At 47.0% G+C, this 17,133-nt stretch overlaps 1 protein-coding gene across 1 annotated transcript in view; it reads left to right on the top strand.

Annotated features, from left to right (window-relative positions):
- Positions 1-17,133, top strand: part of HSPA12A (heat shock protein family A (Hsp70) member 12A) — a 392,947-nt gene that overhangs the window by 354,729 nt on the left and 21,085 nt on the right. Inside the window, exons 9-10 of the mRNA XM_069611919.1 lie at positions 1,383-1,487; positions 8,713-8,971. Of these exons, the coding sequence (XP_069468020.1) occupies positions 1,383-1,487; positions 8,713-8,971 (364 nt within the window). The remainder of the gene's footprint in view (positions 1-1,382; positions 1,488-8,712; positions 8,972-17,133) is intronic.

Here is a 17,133-nt window from a genome sequence, read left to right on the forward strand (position 1 = left end):
CCATTTGGAACTGTGGGCTACTTTTTTATGGGTGCCCAAGACGATTTGATGCCCAAGGCCGACCCTGGGGGTAGATGCGATAATATGATGCAATGCTGTGGTTGCTTTTTGATAAATTGCCTGGAGCGTCCACTGAAATTTTCTACAGCCACGACTTTCCATTAGCTTGCAACACGGTATGCCATGTTTTGACGCAACACCTTTGGCTCCGGACGATTCGGCATGCCTTAAAGGGACCTGCGCCAAAAGCGCCTCGCCGAAATGGCCGGAGCCCAAAGTGCTGGCTGGTACGTCCCGCTTCGCTTTCAAAAGACTGCCTTTCTGCTATGGAGTGCCACACTGCCACCAAGTGGCCACATTTCATCTATGATGCCCTCAACCAATGCAATGCTGTGTTTTTATTCAACTACGTTCTCATATCACCTTCATATATGTATCCCAATTACCACACATAGAAATCTAGGGCAGAATCTATATTTTATCAGGATGAAGTTCTTTTTGGACCACAAAGGAAGTTTAACGCACGTCCACGCTCCAGCCTTATGCATTTCTTCACGCGCTAAACATGCATTCATAGAGAAAGAAAGAGGACAGAATGCAAAGACCATGGGACTCATTATGAGGCTTGCGCTGACGGAATGAAGGGGGCTGGTACGGGACCGGCCCCCTTCATTCCATCAGGGCTGATTACAGGCTTCCCATCGCGGGACCCGGATCAGACGCCTGGTAAAACCAGGCGTGCTTTCTGGGTCCTGCGAGGGGAAGGAGGAGGTAGCAACGGGACACTTAATGTGCCCGTTCTTACCTTCATCCCCATCCCCATTCCCATTGAGCCCTATGGGGGCTCAAATGGTTCCTGCAAGGAGGAATTACCGGGTCCTCCAATGTTGGCATGACCCGGTTATTCCTTATTGCAGGAACCCGGTAAATGAGCCCGGTTTGGTGGCTCCATGGCTACCGCCAAACTCGTAATGAGGGCCCATGTCTTGCCTCGGTGTGAGGTCACAGAAAATGAAAGGCAATCACTGTATCTCTGTGGGGTTTGGTTTATATTAAAATACTGTAAACATATACATGGCGATGAGGTTATATTGTACAGCATAATTTACCACTGCCATGTGCAATATTGAATTTAGCACCACTGGGACACACAATGAAATGGGCATTACCAGAGCAATCCTAATTCAAAGCACCCAGCACTGGTCATGCTAAGGGGTGTCATGATGTGCTTTGCGGTTCTGTGCTACACATGACTAGTTGCCGCCTCTAGCTCCCTAACTTGCACGGCTGGGAGCTTGGAATGCTTCGGCTGACAGGTTTCGCCGGCGTCTCTTCTACTGTCAGGCATTGGCTTCTCATTCAAGTGTTGGTTTCCATTTCAGGTGATCGGTACGTGGTAGTGGACTGTGGCGGCGGGACGGTGGACCTCACTGTGCACCAGATAACGCTCCCAGAAGGACATCTCAAGGAACTCTACAAGGCTTCCGGTAAGAGGTCCCCTTCTCCGCCATTTTGTTTCGGTCTTGGTTTCATCATTGTGATTAAGCTTTCACTTTGCTGTTATAACTCTTTGCATATTCATGTGTTGTTTGTGGGGGGTGGGGGTGTAGATGGGTTGTATCAGCAATACATCCTGCACATGCAGGGCGGGGCATGCAGATATGTATATAGAAGAGCAGTTTAATCTCCTGCTGTCCATGAGACTATTTAATTCTTGTTATGGTGTGACCACCTTGCTTTCTTAGACATTCCAAACAGTCACAAATTTTTGAATATATATTTTTTTAATTTCTGTGTTCATATGCTAAATTTTGCTTTAGGCAGTGTTAGTTGGAAAATGTAACTTAAAACGTTACTGGTTTCAGTACTGGAATCTTATACTGGAAGAAGTAAGAGTGAAGTTTCCAATGATGAACCGTAAAACGAGCAGGAGGCGTGCCACCCATAGGCATTGCTAGGGGATGGCTGGGGGAGCTATAGCGCTGGATCTGTTGGTTGTAGCCCCAGATAGAAGCTGATGGGCTACAACCAAAAGGCTAGCTAGCCCCCGAGTCAAGACAGTCCTGACATTGGAGTAGCCCCTAGGGTGGCCAACTGTCCTGTATTTAGCAGGATTGTCCCGTATTTGGGGCTCTGTCCCGCAGTTTACAGAGTGGCTGTGCTGGACACAGGTTGTCCCGACTTGCTTTGTTCCCTGGAGTGTGACTCTTGAGAGACAGCAGGTCAGGACAACCTGCGTCCAGCACAGCCACTCTGCAAACTGAAGTGGTCATCTACACACCACTGGGCTACCGCCTGCTGCTGCCTGCAGTTTTCTTTCTCTGGGTGGCTCCGTGGCCCCGGCTCCTTTTGTCTTGCTGCTAACAATCCGACACCTGTCTTCATTCCAATGATAAATCTTTGTTTCTGGGGTACTGATGGTCATGTTTCCAGTTAAAATACATGACTATCACCTCCCAAGGACAAACCATTTGCATTGCAATAAAGCCAAGTGTTAAGAGTCATTAACACATTGTTTAAATTGCAAATGGGGCGGGCCAAACGTGAATGACGCTGTGACGTCATCGCCGCCTTGTGGGCAAGTGTCCCGCAAAAGGATCTCAAAAAGTTGGCCACCCTAGTAGCCCCAGATCTTTTTCAGACCTAGCAACACCCATGGCTCCACCTGAAGAAGGTCCATTCGGATCGAAACATGTCCATGTCTTGGTCAACTAACACTGCCTAAAGAAAAAGCTAGCTATCATATGAATACAGAAATGAAAAAAATATATGTTCAAAAATTGTGACTGTTTGGAATGTCTAAGAAAGCAAGGTGGTCCCACCATGACAAGGATGTTCAATGGACAGCAGGAGATGAAGCCGAAGGAGTGCTTATGCTGTATCTTCATCATATCAGTGCGTGCAGATAACTGACTTGCATGGATTGGGGCTAGAGAGGACCGGCTTCATAACACTAGGTGTCGTGAAGAAAAGATAGGAACAATTACGGACTGTACAGGCCTGGTGGTCTCTCTCTCTCTCTCAGCAGCAATTGTCTGTTTACTGGTTGGCCTAAAGAGCCCTGTAGAACCGGTTTAGTACCAACGTTCTGTGACACCCCAGAGGAGAGGCGACTCTGATCCACAGGTCCACTGTCGTCCTGGATCGTCTTATATACCGTGCTCTGCCATCATGAATTGGGAGTGCAAGAAAATTGTGTCTGAGTTCTGTACAACCGTGTGTGCGTCTAGAACCCAGGGCTGATATAGCTGTGCACTCAAGGGGACAAAGTTCATCTCAAGCCCTGCGCTGCCTTCTCCTGTGGCAGAGAAGGCAGCGCAGCCTCCCTGGATACAGAAGGTAGCCCGGCCTCTGTGGGTACAGAAGGTAGCCCGGCCTCTGTGGGTACAGAAGGCAGCCCGGCCTCCATTGATACATAATATCATTGTATAGAGTCCATATGGCCTGACCCTGTGGCAGGGAGTTCAGTATAATGAGCAGACCAGCCTTCATGGATACAGAAGAGAGGGAGAGACCTGCCTCCATGGGTACAGAAGACCGACCTGCCTCCATGGGTACAGAAGACCGACCTGCCTCCATGGGTACAGAAGACCGACCTGCCTCCATGGATGCAGAAGACCGACCGACCTGCCTCCATGGATGCAGAAGACCGACCGACCTGCCTCCATGGATGCAGAAGACCGACCTGCCTTCTTGGATGCAGAAGACGACCTGCCTCCATGGATGCAGAAGACCGACCGACCTGCCTCCATGGATGCAGAAGACCGACCGACCTGCCTTCATGGATGCAGAAGACCGACCGACCTGCCTTCATGGATGCAGAAGACCGACTGACCTGCCTTCATGGATGCAGAAGACCGACCGACCTGCCTTCATGGATGCAGAAGACCGACCGACCTGCCTTCATGGATGCAGAAGACCGACCGACCTGCCTTCATGGATGCAGAAGACCGACCGACCTGCCTTCATGGATGCAGAAGACCGACCGACCTGCCTTCATGGATGCAGAAGACCGACCGACCTGCCTTCATGGATGCAGAAGACCGACCGACCTGCCTTCATGGATGCAGAAGACCGACCGACCTGCCTTCATGGATGCAGAAGACCGACCGACCTGCCTTCATGGATGCAGAAGACCGACCGACCTGCCTTCATGGATGCAGAAGACCGACCGACCTGCCTTCATGGATGCAGAAGACCGACCTGCCTCCATGGATGCAGAAGACCGACCGACCTGCCTTCATGGATGCAGAAGACCGACCAACCTGCCTCCATGGATGCAGAAGACCGACCTGCCTCCATGGATACAGAAGTCATACCAGCCTCCAATTACACAGACTATCATGGTGTAGAGCCCATATGGCCTGCCCCTGTGGCGGGGAGTGCAGTCTAATGCACAGGTCTGGTTTCATGGGTACAGAAGACAGACCTGCCTCCATGGGTACAGAAGACAGACCTGCATCCATGGATGCAGAATACAGACCTGCATTCATGGATATTATATGCCATGGCTCTTGTTTTGAGTGGGGGCACATCCTGCTGCCCCCAATGTCCCATTAGGCCCAGCTGACTGTGTCTCCAGAGCCCGACCACTTTCTCCCTGTTCTCCGGGTCCTCCATCCATAGGAACCTCCACCTGCCCCCAACTCCAGCCACACTTCTTACAGTGCACTGCTCTGCCCATTCCATCTGCCCTCTTCTTGCTTTGGTCCTTTCAATGCTTGAAAAGCGCATGTGGCAACCATGGCAGGCCATGGGTTGGTCAAAGTGGCCTGGCGGAAATTTGCTGATGATGGAAAAATGTGCACTCCTGTCATGAAAGAGTGTAACATTCTATTTACAAAGACATGTCAAAATCAGCAGTCAAAAATGTAACTCAAACAAAGATGTTCATAAATGTAATCAAAATACCTCATCAGTTCCTTTGAAGGAAATCGGTGATTCTGATTTCTTACATGTATTCCTGCCTTCCAATGCAAGCCTTCAATAGAATCATCTGTTGTAAAAATCAAACAATTTATTCTTCATGCTTTATTTTTCCTTCAAAGTATTACAAAGCAAATCGTATAACTACCAATGTATAAAATGGATTAAGTAATTCTACAAGAGTTGATGGCGACAGAATTGTCACTCGGCATCTTTTTATAAACCTTTAGCACACAGCCGTTGGAGAAATCATTTTTGGAGAACTGCATAGGGGCCCTCTAGTTGAGAGACCTTTTTGGACTCACCCAGAGATTACCCCCAAAGAGCCCCACTTCACTTAAAGTTCCGTACCTGGGTATACAAGGACCTGCAGCTGTGTGATCTTCAGCCAAGGGTCAAGTGGGAATAATGCACAGAATGTAAAGGCCTGGTTGTTATTGGATATGCCTGCCTAGATCTATCCATCCATGGGTCCATCAGACAACGTGCTTTTTAAGGGCAAGGGCATGTCGGTTTATGTCTGCCATGTGTCTATTACAGGGCTCTGCAACCATTGGCTCTCAAGGACTACAACTCTCATGAGCCTTTTGTTAGGACAGATTTTCTGAAGTCCAACTAAGGGCTTGGAAAAACCATTCAACTGAGGCTGTACAAGACTCCACCCTTGGTATAAGACTGTACCACCTGAGTACATGGCAGCGTAGGCAGAGCAGCCAGGCTTATTTTAGGAGGGAGAGAGGGCAGTAGATACGGTACAAGTGAAATTGTAATACAAAGGATCCAAAGACAAACTGAAACATTATGTATTGTAAAAATAAAGGATTTATTTAAATACAGGTAGACTAAGATAAATCTAGGGGTTAAGTAAGTACTAACACATTATATAAAATCACAATATAAAAAGACAACACTATACTTGAAATCAACAGACCCAAGTATAAACCTTATTTGGAACACCTAACAGTAGTTCTAGGGAAGTCAAAACCTTGTTATACACTTTTAGTATAGGTCAAGCCTATTCTTTGGGAGTAAAAGACCAATGGTTAATTTCAGATTACATTCAGTAATACAAAGGCATTAGGCTCTTCCAGTTGTACAGTGACACTTAGAACAAGTCACGTAAACAGTCAACTGGACAATATACGCTTATCAAATAGTGAAACACTTATCCTAGGTGCAGTAAAAACCTATAACTACTTGTGTCATAACATAGTTATACCAGATGAGTAAAACCTATGGATGTAATATACAATTACAGATGGTTTTGAAATCAGGGGACCCCAGATTGAGGTAAGCAATAACTCTGGTAACTTATTTTGGATGGCACACAGCTAACACAAGGTAAGTAAAACCCACATACTTTAACTTCACAATGAAGTGGAAAGTAAAACCCAATGTCTCACTTTACTGAATAGTTATTATTCTAGGCAGGCAATGACCTAATGTAGACTCATTAAGGACAGGCTAGCAGCAAGTCAGGGGAAGCAAGACCCAGTTGGAGGACACTCCTACAATTACCCTACAGGAATAATCTGGTGAAACCAACACATTCCTTTTGTAAAGAGGCACAACCTAATCACAGGAGAGTAAAATACCTTTACATCTACTTCTATTAGACTGGCAAAACAGTGCCTAAGGAAGAAAAGATGTTAACCATACTTTTAAGAATAGTGCATCACACATTCAAGATCAGTAAGAACTTTTGTAACTGTTCGCTCTTAGAATTACAGTTACCAACCAACTCTTTACAAGTAAGTAAAACACTTGATTTCTTTTCTAGGCAGAAGTCCCAATCCCTTCAAAGTATTTCCCTTATTCTTGGAGCATGAGTGTTCTTAGTGGCAGAAGGGGGGTCACTAGTACAAGTGACCAACAGGCAGTGTTAGAAGAAGTTCTTTAGTAGCAACAGTCAGAGTTTCCTTAGGACAACTGGCAAACAAGTGAGTACTTTACTTTTAGAGTTAGAAGAGGGTCCAGGGGCTTCACAGTAGACGCCCCAGCAGGATTCTAGCAGTGGGACTGGGTGCACTGGACGAGGGACCTCCCAATCACAGAAACCACCCCAGGAATACACAGAAGTCCCAAAAGGCTTAAGGTTAGTATATACCCAAGCCAACACAGTACCTCAGCAATGAAGAAGAGATTGCAGCAGGAGAACTTCAGGGACTGAAGCCAAATACCTGGTCAGTGGATTCCTTGTCGTGGAGACTGAAAACAAGACCTTAGAACGGAATTTGCAGCAGGGATTGATGAAGAAGGCTCTAGGCAAGGTTTCCCTCGCGGATGAATGCGGTTCTGCGGATTTGGCGCCTTTTCAAGGAGCACAGAAGAAGACAGAAAATTGCGGTTGAATTCTCTTCGTTTTAAAGGTCCAGCACTCTTTTGAGGGGACTATTCAGACTAGATTCGTGTCTCTGGAGATAGACCAAGATGCCCATGAAGTTTCAGCGAGAGATTCAGAATATTCGGAAGACCGGGCACCGCACAGTGGCTGGAGGTCCCAGGGTATTGGGGTATTTCAAGAACGCAAGGTTGCACCAACCTATGGGATGGCTCAAAATGCAGGTCTTCTTGAGTCTAGTGGTTACAATCAGGCTCTTTGGTCTTCTGTTCCAGTGGTCGACATGACTTCAGCTTCCAGGTTTCCGTATTTATCAGGAACTACAGCACAACCTCTTCATTCTCTCCCCGCATTTTACAGGAAAGGGGCGTCTGGTTGCCCAATCAGGACAGCCAGCCCCCCACTGGGAATTGGCCCCATTTAAGCAAGGTGTAAGACAAAGGAAGGGGAAGTTTTGGACTCCTCCCCCACTTCCTGTGCTTAGACTGACTGGAGCCTGGGCGGGTTGTCCAGGGAATTCCCGCCAAAGACAAAACTCACACAAAGGAATTTCCCGTCCTAGATGTCAGGGGAACAAACAAGAAACACTAAAATGGCAGACAAAGAAGACAGGGGGCATTTTGGTAAAATGAGCACCCATAGGTGCCTTTACTGCAGCTGTGTTCACAGCTTGCAGTAAAGGTGCACCAAATTAGTAAAAGGTATCACTTCCACCAGCCATTAAAGGTAAGCTTGTCACTATAACAGAATTGTTACAGTTTTAAAGTGAAAGGGGATACATTGTATCTCCCCAAAACTCCACATAAGGTGGGGTGTGCTGGGTTCACCTAACAAAATGTAAAAGGGATCCAAAGATCCTTTCTAACCTTGGGAACTGTAGTTCACTCAAGGTTAGCACAAGAAAGTTAAATGGGCAGCCCCTAGGGCAACGCAGAAACAACAGGCACTTATTACCAATAAGTTATTGAACATGATAACTTTTAAAAGACACTATGGAGAGTCTTAAAAATGACACCCATAAAAAGAGTTAAAGATTAGGTGAGGGTGGAAAAAGGTACCCACTCACTGAGGTATTAATGAAAAATATCCCACTAGAAAAGCAAAAAGTTCTGGAGTTGAACCAGGAAAGGAAGATTTACCAGCTCTGTGGAAATCTTACCTAACATCTTTACAATTCACTGTGCTGGCTAGGGTTGATGGGTTTTGTAGTCCAAAACATCCGGAAAGTCAAAGTTTCAGACCCTTGGTCTATTATATTGTGGATATCCACCCATAGGGTGGGGGGGGAGGGATGTCCGGATATAATGACAAATGCGTAGCTGGCTTGTGATGAACTTCCATTAAGTGGCGCTGCATAAGAAGGCCTCAGATCTTGTACACTCACTGGGGTATCGAGTGTTTGATGAATGTATCATATATGCTTACCTTCCTTTCTGCACCTATAGGTGGCCCCTATGGATCTCTGGGGGTGGACTACGAGTTTGAGAAACTGCTCCACAAAATATTCGGCGAGGACTTCATCGAGCAGTTCAAAGTGAAGCGTCCCGCTGCCTGGGTGGACCTAATGATCGCCTTCGAGTCGCGGAAGCGGGCGGCGGCACCGGAACGGACCAACCCACTCAATATCAACCTGCCCTTCTCCTTTATCGACTACTACAAGAAGTTCCGGGGCCACAGCGTGGAGCATGCGCTCAGGAAAAGCAAGTGAGTGCGCTGCTGGTTTCCGCTTCTAGGAGCGCGTTAATGAGTCCTGCATCCGCAATCAGTAGTTTATCCAGGCCTGGTTTATGTTCTGGGACTTGTAGTGCTGCTTTTATAAAGTCGCTGGAAAACCTTTCCCAGAATGCAAAGCGTGGATGACCTACTATGGCCTGGCATCGGCCTTCATGCTCAGACTGGCTTATAGGGTCCTGTCTGAAAGCCCAGTCCAATAGAATAGTCTGGATTGGTTCTGTGAGCTGTTTGATAACGGTGCATTGTATAGCTGATTGTTAAACCAGTGCTACTGGCCCAACGTTCTTTCAAATGGACAATTTGCCACACATTGTTGCAAATCCTCTTTCGTGAAACTCCACGGGCTGTGATTTGCGAATATGGGTGTTTTTTTTGCTTCTTAAGCTTTTTAGTTTGGGGTTTTTAGCTTGTGACACCTATAAGCCGAAACACTTGCAACACAGTACAGATTGGGAAAATTGTCATCTGAGGAGGGACACACAACTTATAGTTCTTTGGCTATTTGCCCAGCCATTGACTGCCCATTGATATGCTAATCCCAATGGCCCTTTCCATCCAGCTCCTGCCCCTCCCCGCGTGACACGCCTCCTCGTGGGAACTCTTTGAGCTCACTTTATTCAAGCCCTACCATCAAACTTTGCTCTCAAAGGGCCTGCCAGTGTTTTTTTCAAAACAGTCTTTGAGAGTGAATTACTTAATTGGAGTTGTGAACCCGCTACTGGTATCATACAAATGTCTTACCCAGTTCTGCCGTCATCCTCTCGATTTATATGTACTACGTGTGTGTCCTTCACTGAAGTCCTGTTAAAAGCAAGCCAAAAGTTTTGGCTTGTGTATAAATATTTAGCACTTTTCTGGCACTGTTATTAGATGTCCAGGTAATCATACCATTTTGCACCTGCTACTATCAATGGCCAGTTAATACTGCTCCGGAAGTAGCTCCTGGCAAGTGCCTTTCCCATGCCTACAAAAAAACCCAAACTGTTGGCCTTGCCAATGCTTGTTTTGTACTAATACTTTAGAGAATGTTCTGAACGTTTTCTGTGAAGTGAGTCAGCGCTGAAGAAGTGGTCTTTACTGCAACGTGGCGGCTAGATCTGAGAAAGTTGTGTAATTATTCGTGTCCTGTGAGGCTCCTCAATAACTAGATTGTTATTTTAAGAAGTGAAGGGAATCCCAGAATGCTCCTGGCCTGGGCATTATGAGATGGGTTATCTTGCTGCAGTTAGCTGTTTTTTTTCTCCATCTGTTCGTATTTTGGAAGAGTTGTTGCTGGCTACACAGGGAGTCGACGTTAGCACGGTTAATGTGTGTGTGTATATGTGTGCGTGTGCAAGCCATCCATTGAAATTCTGTCAGCCTGATCATGTTACCGAGCTCACGTTGCTCCATCTGCCTGGAACGCAGGTCATACTCTTGGTGGTGGGCGTTCATGGAATATATCGGCCTTAAGGGTTCGTACACAATGTGCGCGCGCCCATTGACTGCAATCAAATTATGACTTAGACACCTGAAAAGCTTGTATTATTTCAAACCAGAGACTGTGATGACGGGAAGCAAAGAAGGACCTATCGAGGCTCCTGTGCAGTCACCAAGTTTTCCCATGATAGTCATCTTGCTAGAGGCTGAGTAATAGTTTAATACGTCCAATCTTTCATTCTACGTTTTGTAGCATGGGCGCTGCCCATGCTGACAACCTGTGTCTGTCGATAACAATCAAGGACACACAGATCATCTTGTCAACACACAGGTAACGGGTACTACCTTTTTGTCCCCACCAAGACCACAGGTTTCTGAATCTGCCTTCCTGCTATCTGACTGGCACACCCTGCCCTCCTTTCTTACAGAGCCATGCGCAGCGAGGCCAACATTTTTGGCCAAAGGGCGCTGTAGAAGCCCACTTATCTTACAAAGAGACATCCACATCTGTGTTTGTGGCAAAACCATAAACCTTGACCCCGACACCCTCCTTGAAACATGGCCAACGTCTTGTCACCATCTTTGAACTCAAGACCAAGCACGCCGGCACAACCTCCTTGCCCCTCTTCCTTAATCCTATAGCATTGTGAGGTGACTCCTCCCTCGCCCCCTCAGCCCCGAGACAGGCAACCCCTGAAAGCCATATTCTTTTAATTAAGAAACTGTCATATGTGCCCCATTTTGTAAATATCCCATGCAATCCCAATCCATAATTTGGTGGTATTTTCAGAATACGTGGTATTTAATATACCACATGTTTTTACCATTACCACCATACACTTAATGAAGTCCTAAGAGGTTAGCAGTTGTTCAAACTCCCTTGGGCAAGAAACAAACTCGCATAAACATCCATACCTACGTGAACAGGATATTTGGAGCCGCTGCTCCAGAAGTATTGCTAAATCACTTTGTGATGCTTCTGGGTGTGCCTGGTTCTGTAAAGCAGCAGTGAGAGCAGCAGACATTGGAACAGAATATTTTTTGGCCAATAAGATGCGTTCAGCTGCAGGGAAAAGATTAAGTCTAAAACGTAAGACCATATTCCTGCAATAGGCACAGTTGAAGGGTGTGGGCCATGAGCTCAAGCTTAGTATTACCATATAACTCAACAAAAGAACTAAGCACCATGTTTAAGGCAGATAATTCTGATGAGAAGTTTGATCTGCTCCTCAAGGCCTGTAAGGGTCGGCTGGGATGCCACACTACTTATAGAGGCTGGATCATTGATGTTTGAATTTTGGGGCTCCGTCATAAACGCAGGTAGTTCATCCGAAATTGGTGATACATTTCTTGATGCTTTTGAGTTTCCATTGGTCACAACCACGGGGGACACAGCAGCCTTATTTGAAAATATTGACTCTTAGATGGATGTTACCATTCCGAGCTTAAAGAAATAATTGTTAGGTGTAACCTAAAATGAATGTGAAATATATTCAAAAGCAATAAATAGGGAAAAGATCCTCGGATCACAAGAAAATAGAGGTGCACAGTGTTATGTTATTCAGATTCATAAGGCGCCAAAGCCTGTGGGCATCCAGGCGCCGAAAGACAGCAGTGGTCGAGAAAGTTAAACGAAAGATCCTAATTCTACAGAATAGTCTTTATCTGTTTGCGGAAAAGAAGATGGTCCTCCGTTTTACGTGTCTTGGTAGGTAGCGCATTCCAGGCTTGTGCACCCGAATATGAAAGGCCCGTCCCAACCCATGAGATCTTTTAGTCCGTGGCAGTACCAGCAAGCAGCCCTCCAAAGATCTCGGGCATCTATTCGGATGATGGATATTAATACTCTCCTTCAAATATGAAGGGGCATTTCCAAAAATGCATTTATGACACGTGGTAAGCAATTTAAATTGAATACAAGCTGCCACCGGGAGCCAATGCAGCTTTCTTCTAGAAGCGCTAGTAGCTTCGGAGCTTTTCATCTGGAAAATGATTCGGACCGCTGCATTTTGAATTTTCTGCAACTGTTGAACATTAGTTTTGCTGGCTCCTCCTAGCAAAGCATTGCAATAGTCAACACGTGGCAGAATTACTGCTCTTACAAGTTTTATGCGATTTTCCACTGATATTAGCGGGGCAACTTGTCTCAATACCTTAAGATGGTAGTTGGTATTAGAGGAGATGGCTGTGACATGTGCCTCACTGTCAAGGCCATCCTCCATATAGGTGCCCAGGGTCTTGACTTTTTGCACAGTTTTGATTTGATCGCCTTCAATGGAAAAGCAGTTATATTTTTGATTCAGTTTGAATCGAGCGTGTTGTGGCCCAAAAAGCATCAGCTCAGTTTTAGCGGCGTTCAAACAGAGCCAGTTCACTGAAATCCATTGTTTAATAACATGATATGTTGCAGTCAGTGTTTGTTGATCGATTTCATAACTCCCGATTATGTCCAAAACCAACTGAAAATCATCTGTATAATTGCAGAAAAAGATCCCCATGGTTTCCAACTCAACACATAGAGGTAATATATAAATATTAAACAGCAAAGGTGAGAGGCATGCCCCCTGGGGGACTCCACATGTTATTGTTTGTGGTTCGGAAACATAATCACCCCAGTAAACACAAGACTGGCGGCCCTCCAAGAATTATCTGAGCCAGATGATGGCGTTGCTGGATAGGCCTCCAACAGTCGCCATCCTTTTAAGAAGGATTTTATGATCCAGTGCGTGCCCCTTAGAAAATAAATGTATTGTTTATTCTAAGAACGGTGCTACCCCACCTGGCACTGCCCTCCTGCCACGTCTATAGCTGTGAGAACTAATCCCCCCCGACCAACTCCCACTCCCACTCCCCCCATGAATCTCCGGATTCTCTGTATGTCTCATGGATCAGAACACACTGTTCACTCACAATCATATAGCAGTAGGACAAAAGGTCTTGAGCCGTGACCCAGAGGCAGTCAGTTCATTTCATGTATAGTCAATCTCCCCTACTGTCTCCGAGTCCGCAGGATCCCCCCCCCATGAGCCTACGTTGCCCGGTACAGGATTCGGCTGGAGATGGCATGCAATGGTATGGTAGTGTGGTATGGGTCTTCCGGCTCTCATTTCTCCATCAGAGTCAGCAATGATAATGATGAGAGTGGTGATGATGGTGATAATGGGAATGGGGGACGGAAGTGATACGTAACATGGATAGTTTCCCCTGAGACTGCTCTCTTATTCTGTTGGTACATTGTCCCCACCCTCCCCTCGCTGTGCGTCTCATGAGTTTTGTGTGTCTCCTCCTGGAGCGAGGCCCCAGGGGGTGGACATTTGATATTCAGATGTATGGGGTGGCTATCTCCCCAAAGCATGCCGTCTGTGCAGGCTTATATAGGCGCCTGAGGGTGCGGCGCCTGAGGGTGCTGCGCTCTAAGGAGCAGAGTTTGCTAAGCAATACCCGCCACATAGGTTTAGTTGGTGGGTTAGCGTCTTTCAAATTGAGGATCAGAGTTTTGCGAGCGGCGAAAAGCATTGTATGTATGAGTTTGCTTTGTAGCGGGTCTGTGTGCCATTCTTCCCTCTGTGCCCCAAATAGCATCGGACGAGGTGCTAGCTCGATTTCCACCCCTTCTACGCGTGATATCTGACCGTGTACCGTTTCCCAGTATGTCGCTTCCCGCGGGCAGGCCCAGAGGATGTGCCCCATATTTCCCAATCCCCCACATTGTTGCCAACATGTTGAAAATTGTATGAGACTCATCCGGAATAACTTGCTTGGTGTGTAATACATCCGTTGGATCATTGTATCTCACGATTGCGAATGTTAAACAAGACCGCTGGAATGGCTTAAAAAAAATCGTACAAATCGCCTGGGTCAAATGCTGTTCTCAGATCACCAGACCATTGGACCGCTAAAGTGTGGATGCGCTAAATATTATTGGGGACGCGTGGATATGCCGTTGTGTTTGTGCCATTTCGATTTCGCCCATCGTCGGCACCACCGTCCGAGTCTGCTCTGTGTTATGTTTGCGGATTACAGATAGTAGGGTTGAATATCGGAGCCAATCTGTCTCTCCCAGACCCAGCAGTTGCCAGCCTCCGTGAAGGCGAGTGGGTGCTCTCTTCGTATAAATCACTCTAATATGCTGCCACCCCGTGTCTTGGTTTGTGTGTAGTTTATAGTCTAGCCCATGTGACAAGAGCGCTCTCGCGCTAATCCAGGCTGGAGTCGCCTGCATGGGCGATCTGAGCACTGCACGCAATCAATGCCATTGTGAGAGTGTCGCCATACTATTGAGTGTTTCTTGATCTCGGCTGGAAGCCTGCTTGGAGGGATTGCCAGGGTTTGAGACAGGGTAAGCGGTGCGGGCAGAAACAGTTCCATGTTTTTCCAGCTGGTCATGTCCTCTGTGTTAAGCCACCGTTTGGCCCAGCACATTTGCGCAGCCAGATAATTTGTTTTCCACGCCGGTACCACTAGTCCCCCATCTGCTTTGGAGGCCTGGAGGATTTCGAGCCAGAGCCACGCTTTCTTACCCCTCGAGAGAAATTTAGCCATAAAGGCGTCCAGTTTCTCAAACATTTGCTTTGTCGGGGCAAAGGGGAGCATCATGGCCAGATAGGCCAGTTTCGGTAGGGTGTTCATTTTAAAGGTGTTTATCCTTCCAGTAAGGGAAATTGGGGTCGAGCATCATCGGAGTAGATTCTCTGCAGAATCAGTGCGGTAATTTAATCCTAGTAATTTGTCAAGACTTGGGCTGAGTTTTACGCCAAGATATGGGATATGCCCCAATTGAAGCCTGAAGGGGTCTACCCCTCCTGGGTCCCAGGGGATGTCCTGTCATAATGGGAGGATCTCAGACTTTGCCCAATTAATGAACTAGCTGGCCATAGGGCCAAAGTCTTGTAGTATCTGGCGCAGCACTGGAAGGAAGGTCTTATAGCTACTTATGTACACTAGATGATTGTCAGCGTAGAGTGATACCCGGTCTTCTTCAGAGCCCCGCTGTATGCCTGTTCACCCGGGGTCAGCCTGTAGGTTAGCCGTAAAGGGTTTCTATGGTGAGGGTGTATAGAAGGGGCATAGGGGGCACCCGTGCCACTGTATAGCGAGAAGCGGGCTGACGTAATACCATTGGTGACCACTGACGCCACTGGGTTTGTGTATAACAGTCCGACCAGCTTGGTGTGCTGACTTGGGAAACCATAAGTGTCTAGCACTCAAAGCTTAAATTCCCATTGGACTTTGGCAAATGTCTTCTCTGCGTCTAGTGTTAGGATTCCCTCCTCTGGGTCAGTTCCCCCTGCGATAACATGTAGTAGCCAGCGGACATTGTCAGCAGAATGTCTCCCATGTATGAAGGCCATATGATCTTTATGGATGAGGAGCAGAAGCAGTCCCTCGATAAGTTGCGCCAGGCATTTTGCCAAGACATTCGCATCAGTGTTGATCAGGGAAATGTGATAGTAGGACCCGCATTACCCAGGGTCGCGCCCTTTCTTGTGGAAAACCACAATATTGGCAGCCAGCATAGAATGTGGTAGGTGGCCACTGGTACTTGCTCCAGCGAACACAGATTCCAGAGTGGGTGCTAGGTGGTCTGCTAGTGCTTTATAAAAGTCGATGGGAAGTCAATCGGGGCCGGCCACCTTGCCTGCTGATAAAGATTTCATTTCCTGGAGCACCTCGGAAGTGGTTATTGGGCCAGCAAGATCTTCTCTTTGGGATATCCCTAGTTTAGGGAATTCAATGGACGCCAAAATGTCATTGCTGCGATGTGAGTTGATTGGGGCCGGCTTCGCGTAAAGCGCCCCATAATACTGTGCAAACCTTACATTGATATTCTCGACTCCCTCAATATGATACCCATCTTGATCTCGAATGGAGTCGATAACTTGAGTTGCCTGCTTATTGCGCAGAGCGAGCGCCATAAGGTGCAGGGGTCTGTCTCCCTCGCAATATGTCTGCGACCAGCTAGTGGAAGATTTTTGTGCACGAGCGGAAGGCACCTGTTTCAGGTCCGACGGGAGCCTGGCGAGTTTCATGTGTCTGCCAATCACATGTGCACTTGTGTTGCTTCTCCATGGTTAATATGGCCGCCATCAATTATTCTTCCCATTCTTTTAGCTTATAGGACCATCTTGAAATGCATTGTCCTTGTATTAATGCTTTATATGCATTACAGCATTTCAGTCCAGGGTAATCTGAGGATATGTTGATCTTCCAAAACATGTCCCTATCCCCCTCCAGGTGTTCAAGGTAATCCGGATATCCGAGAGCCCTTGGATTAAGACGCCACAGCGGCCTTCTGCGAGGGATCTCCGGTAGGTCAATCCGCAATAATACCGCCACATGGTCCGCCAGGGTTGAGGCCAATATGTTGCATTTGAGGATCAGATGGGTGATATTGGAGGGGAGGAACCAGTAGTCTAACCTGGATTAACTGCTGTGTCTAGTGGAGTAGAAGGTGTAGTCTCTTTGCTGTTAGTGTGTGATTCTCCACGCATCTCTAAGCCGTAGCACTGTCAGCAGGGACTGGAGGGTGGTCAGCTTGCACGGGCTAGCTTGTAGAGTTGCAGGTGTATTCTGTCGGTCCAATGAAGGGACCAAGGCCACTTAAGTTTCCTTGCACTAATGTCATAGCCCCCATATATTGTGCACATTCCGTAAAGGCACGTGTGAAGAAGGCTGGTGTCATTCGTGGGCCCATATATATTGAGGAGGGTACT

This window comes from Ambystoma mexicanum, chromosome 8 (genome assembly GCF_040938575.1).
Source record: "Ambystoma mexicanum isolate Mex_15411 chromosome 8, UKY_AmexF1_1, whole genome shotgun sequence".
Lineage (NCBI taxonomy): Eukaryota > Metazoa > Chordata > Amphibia > Caudata > Ambystomatidae > Ambystoma > Ambystoma mexicanum.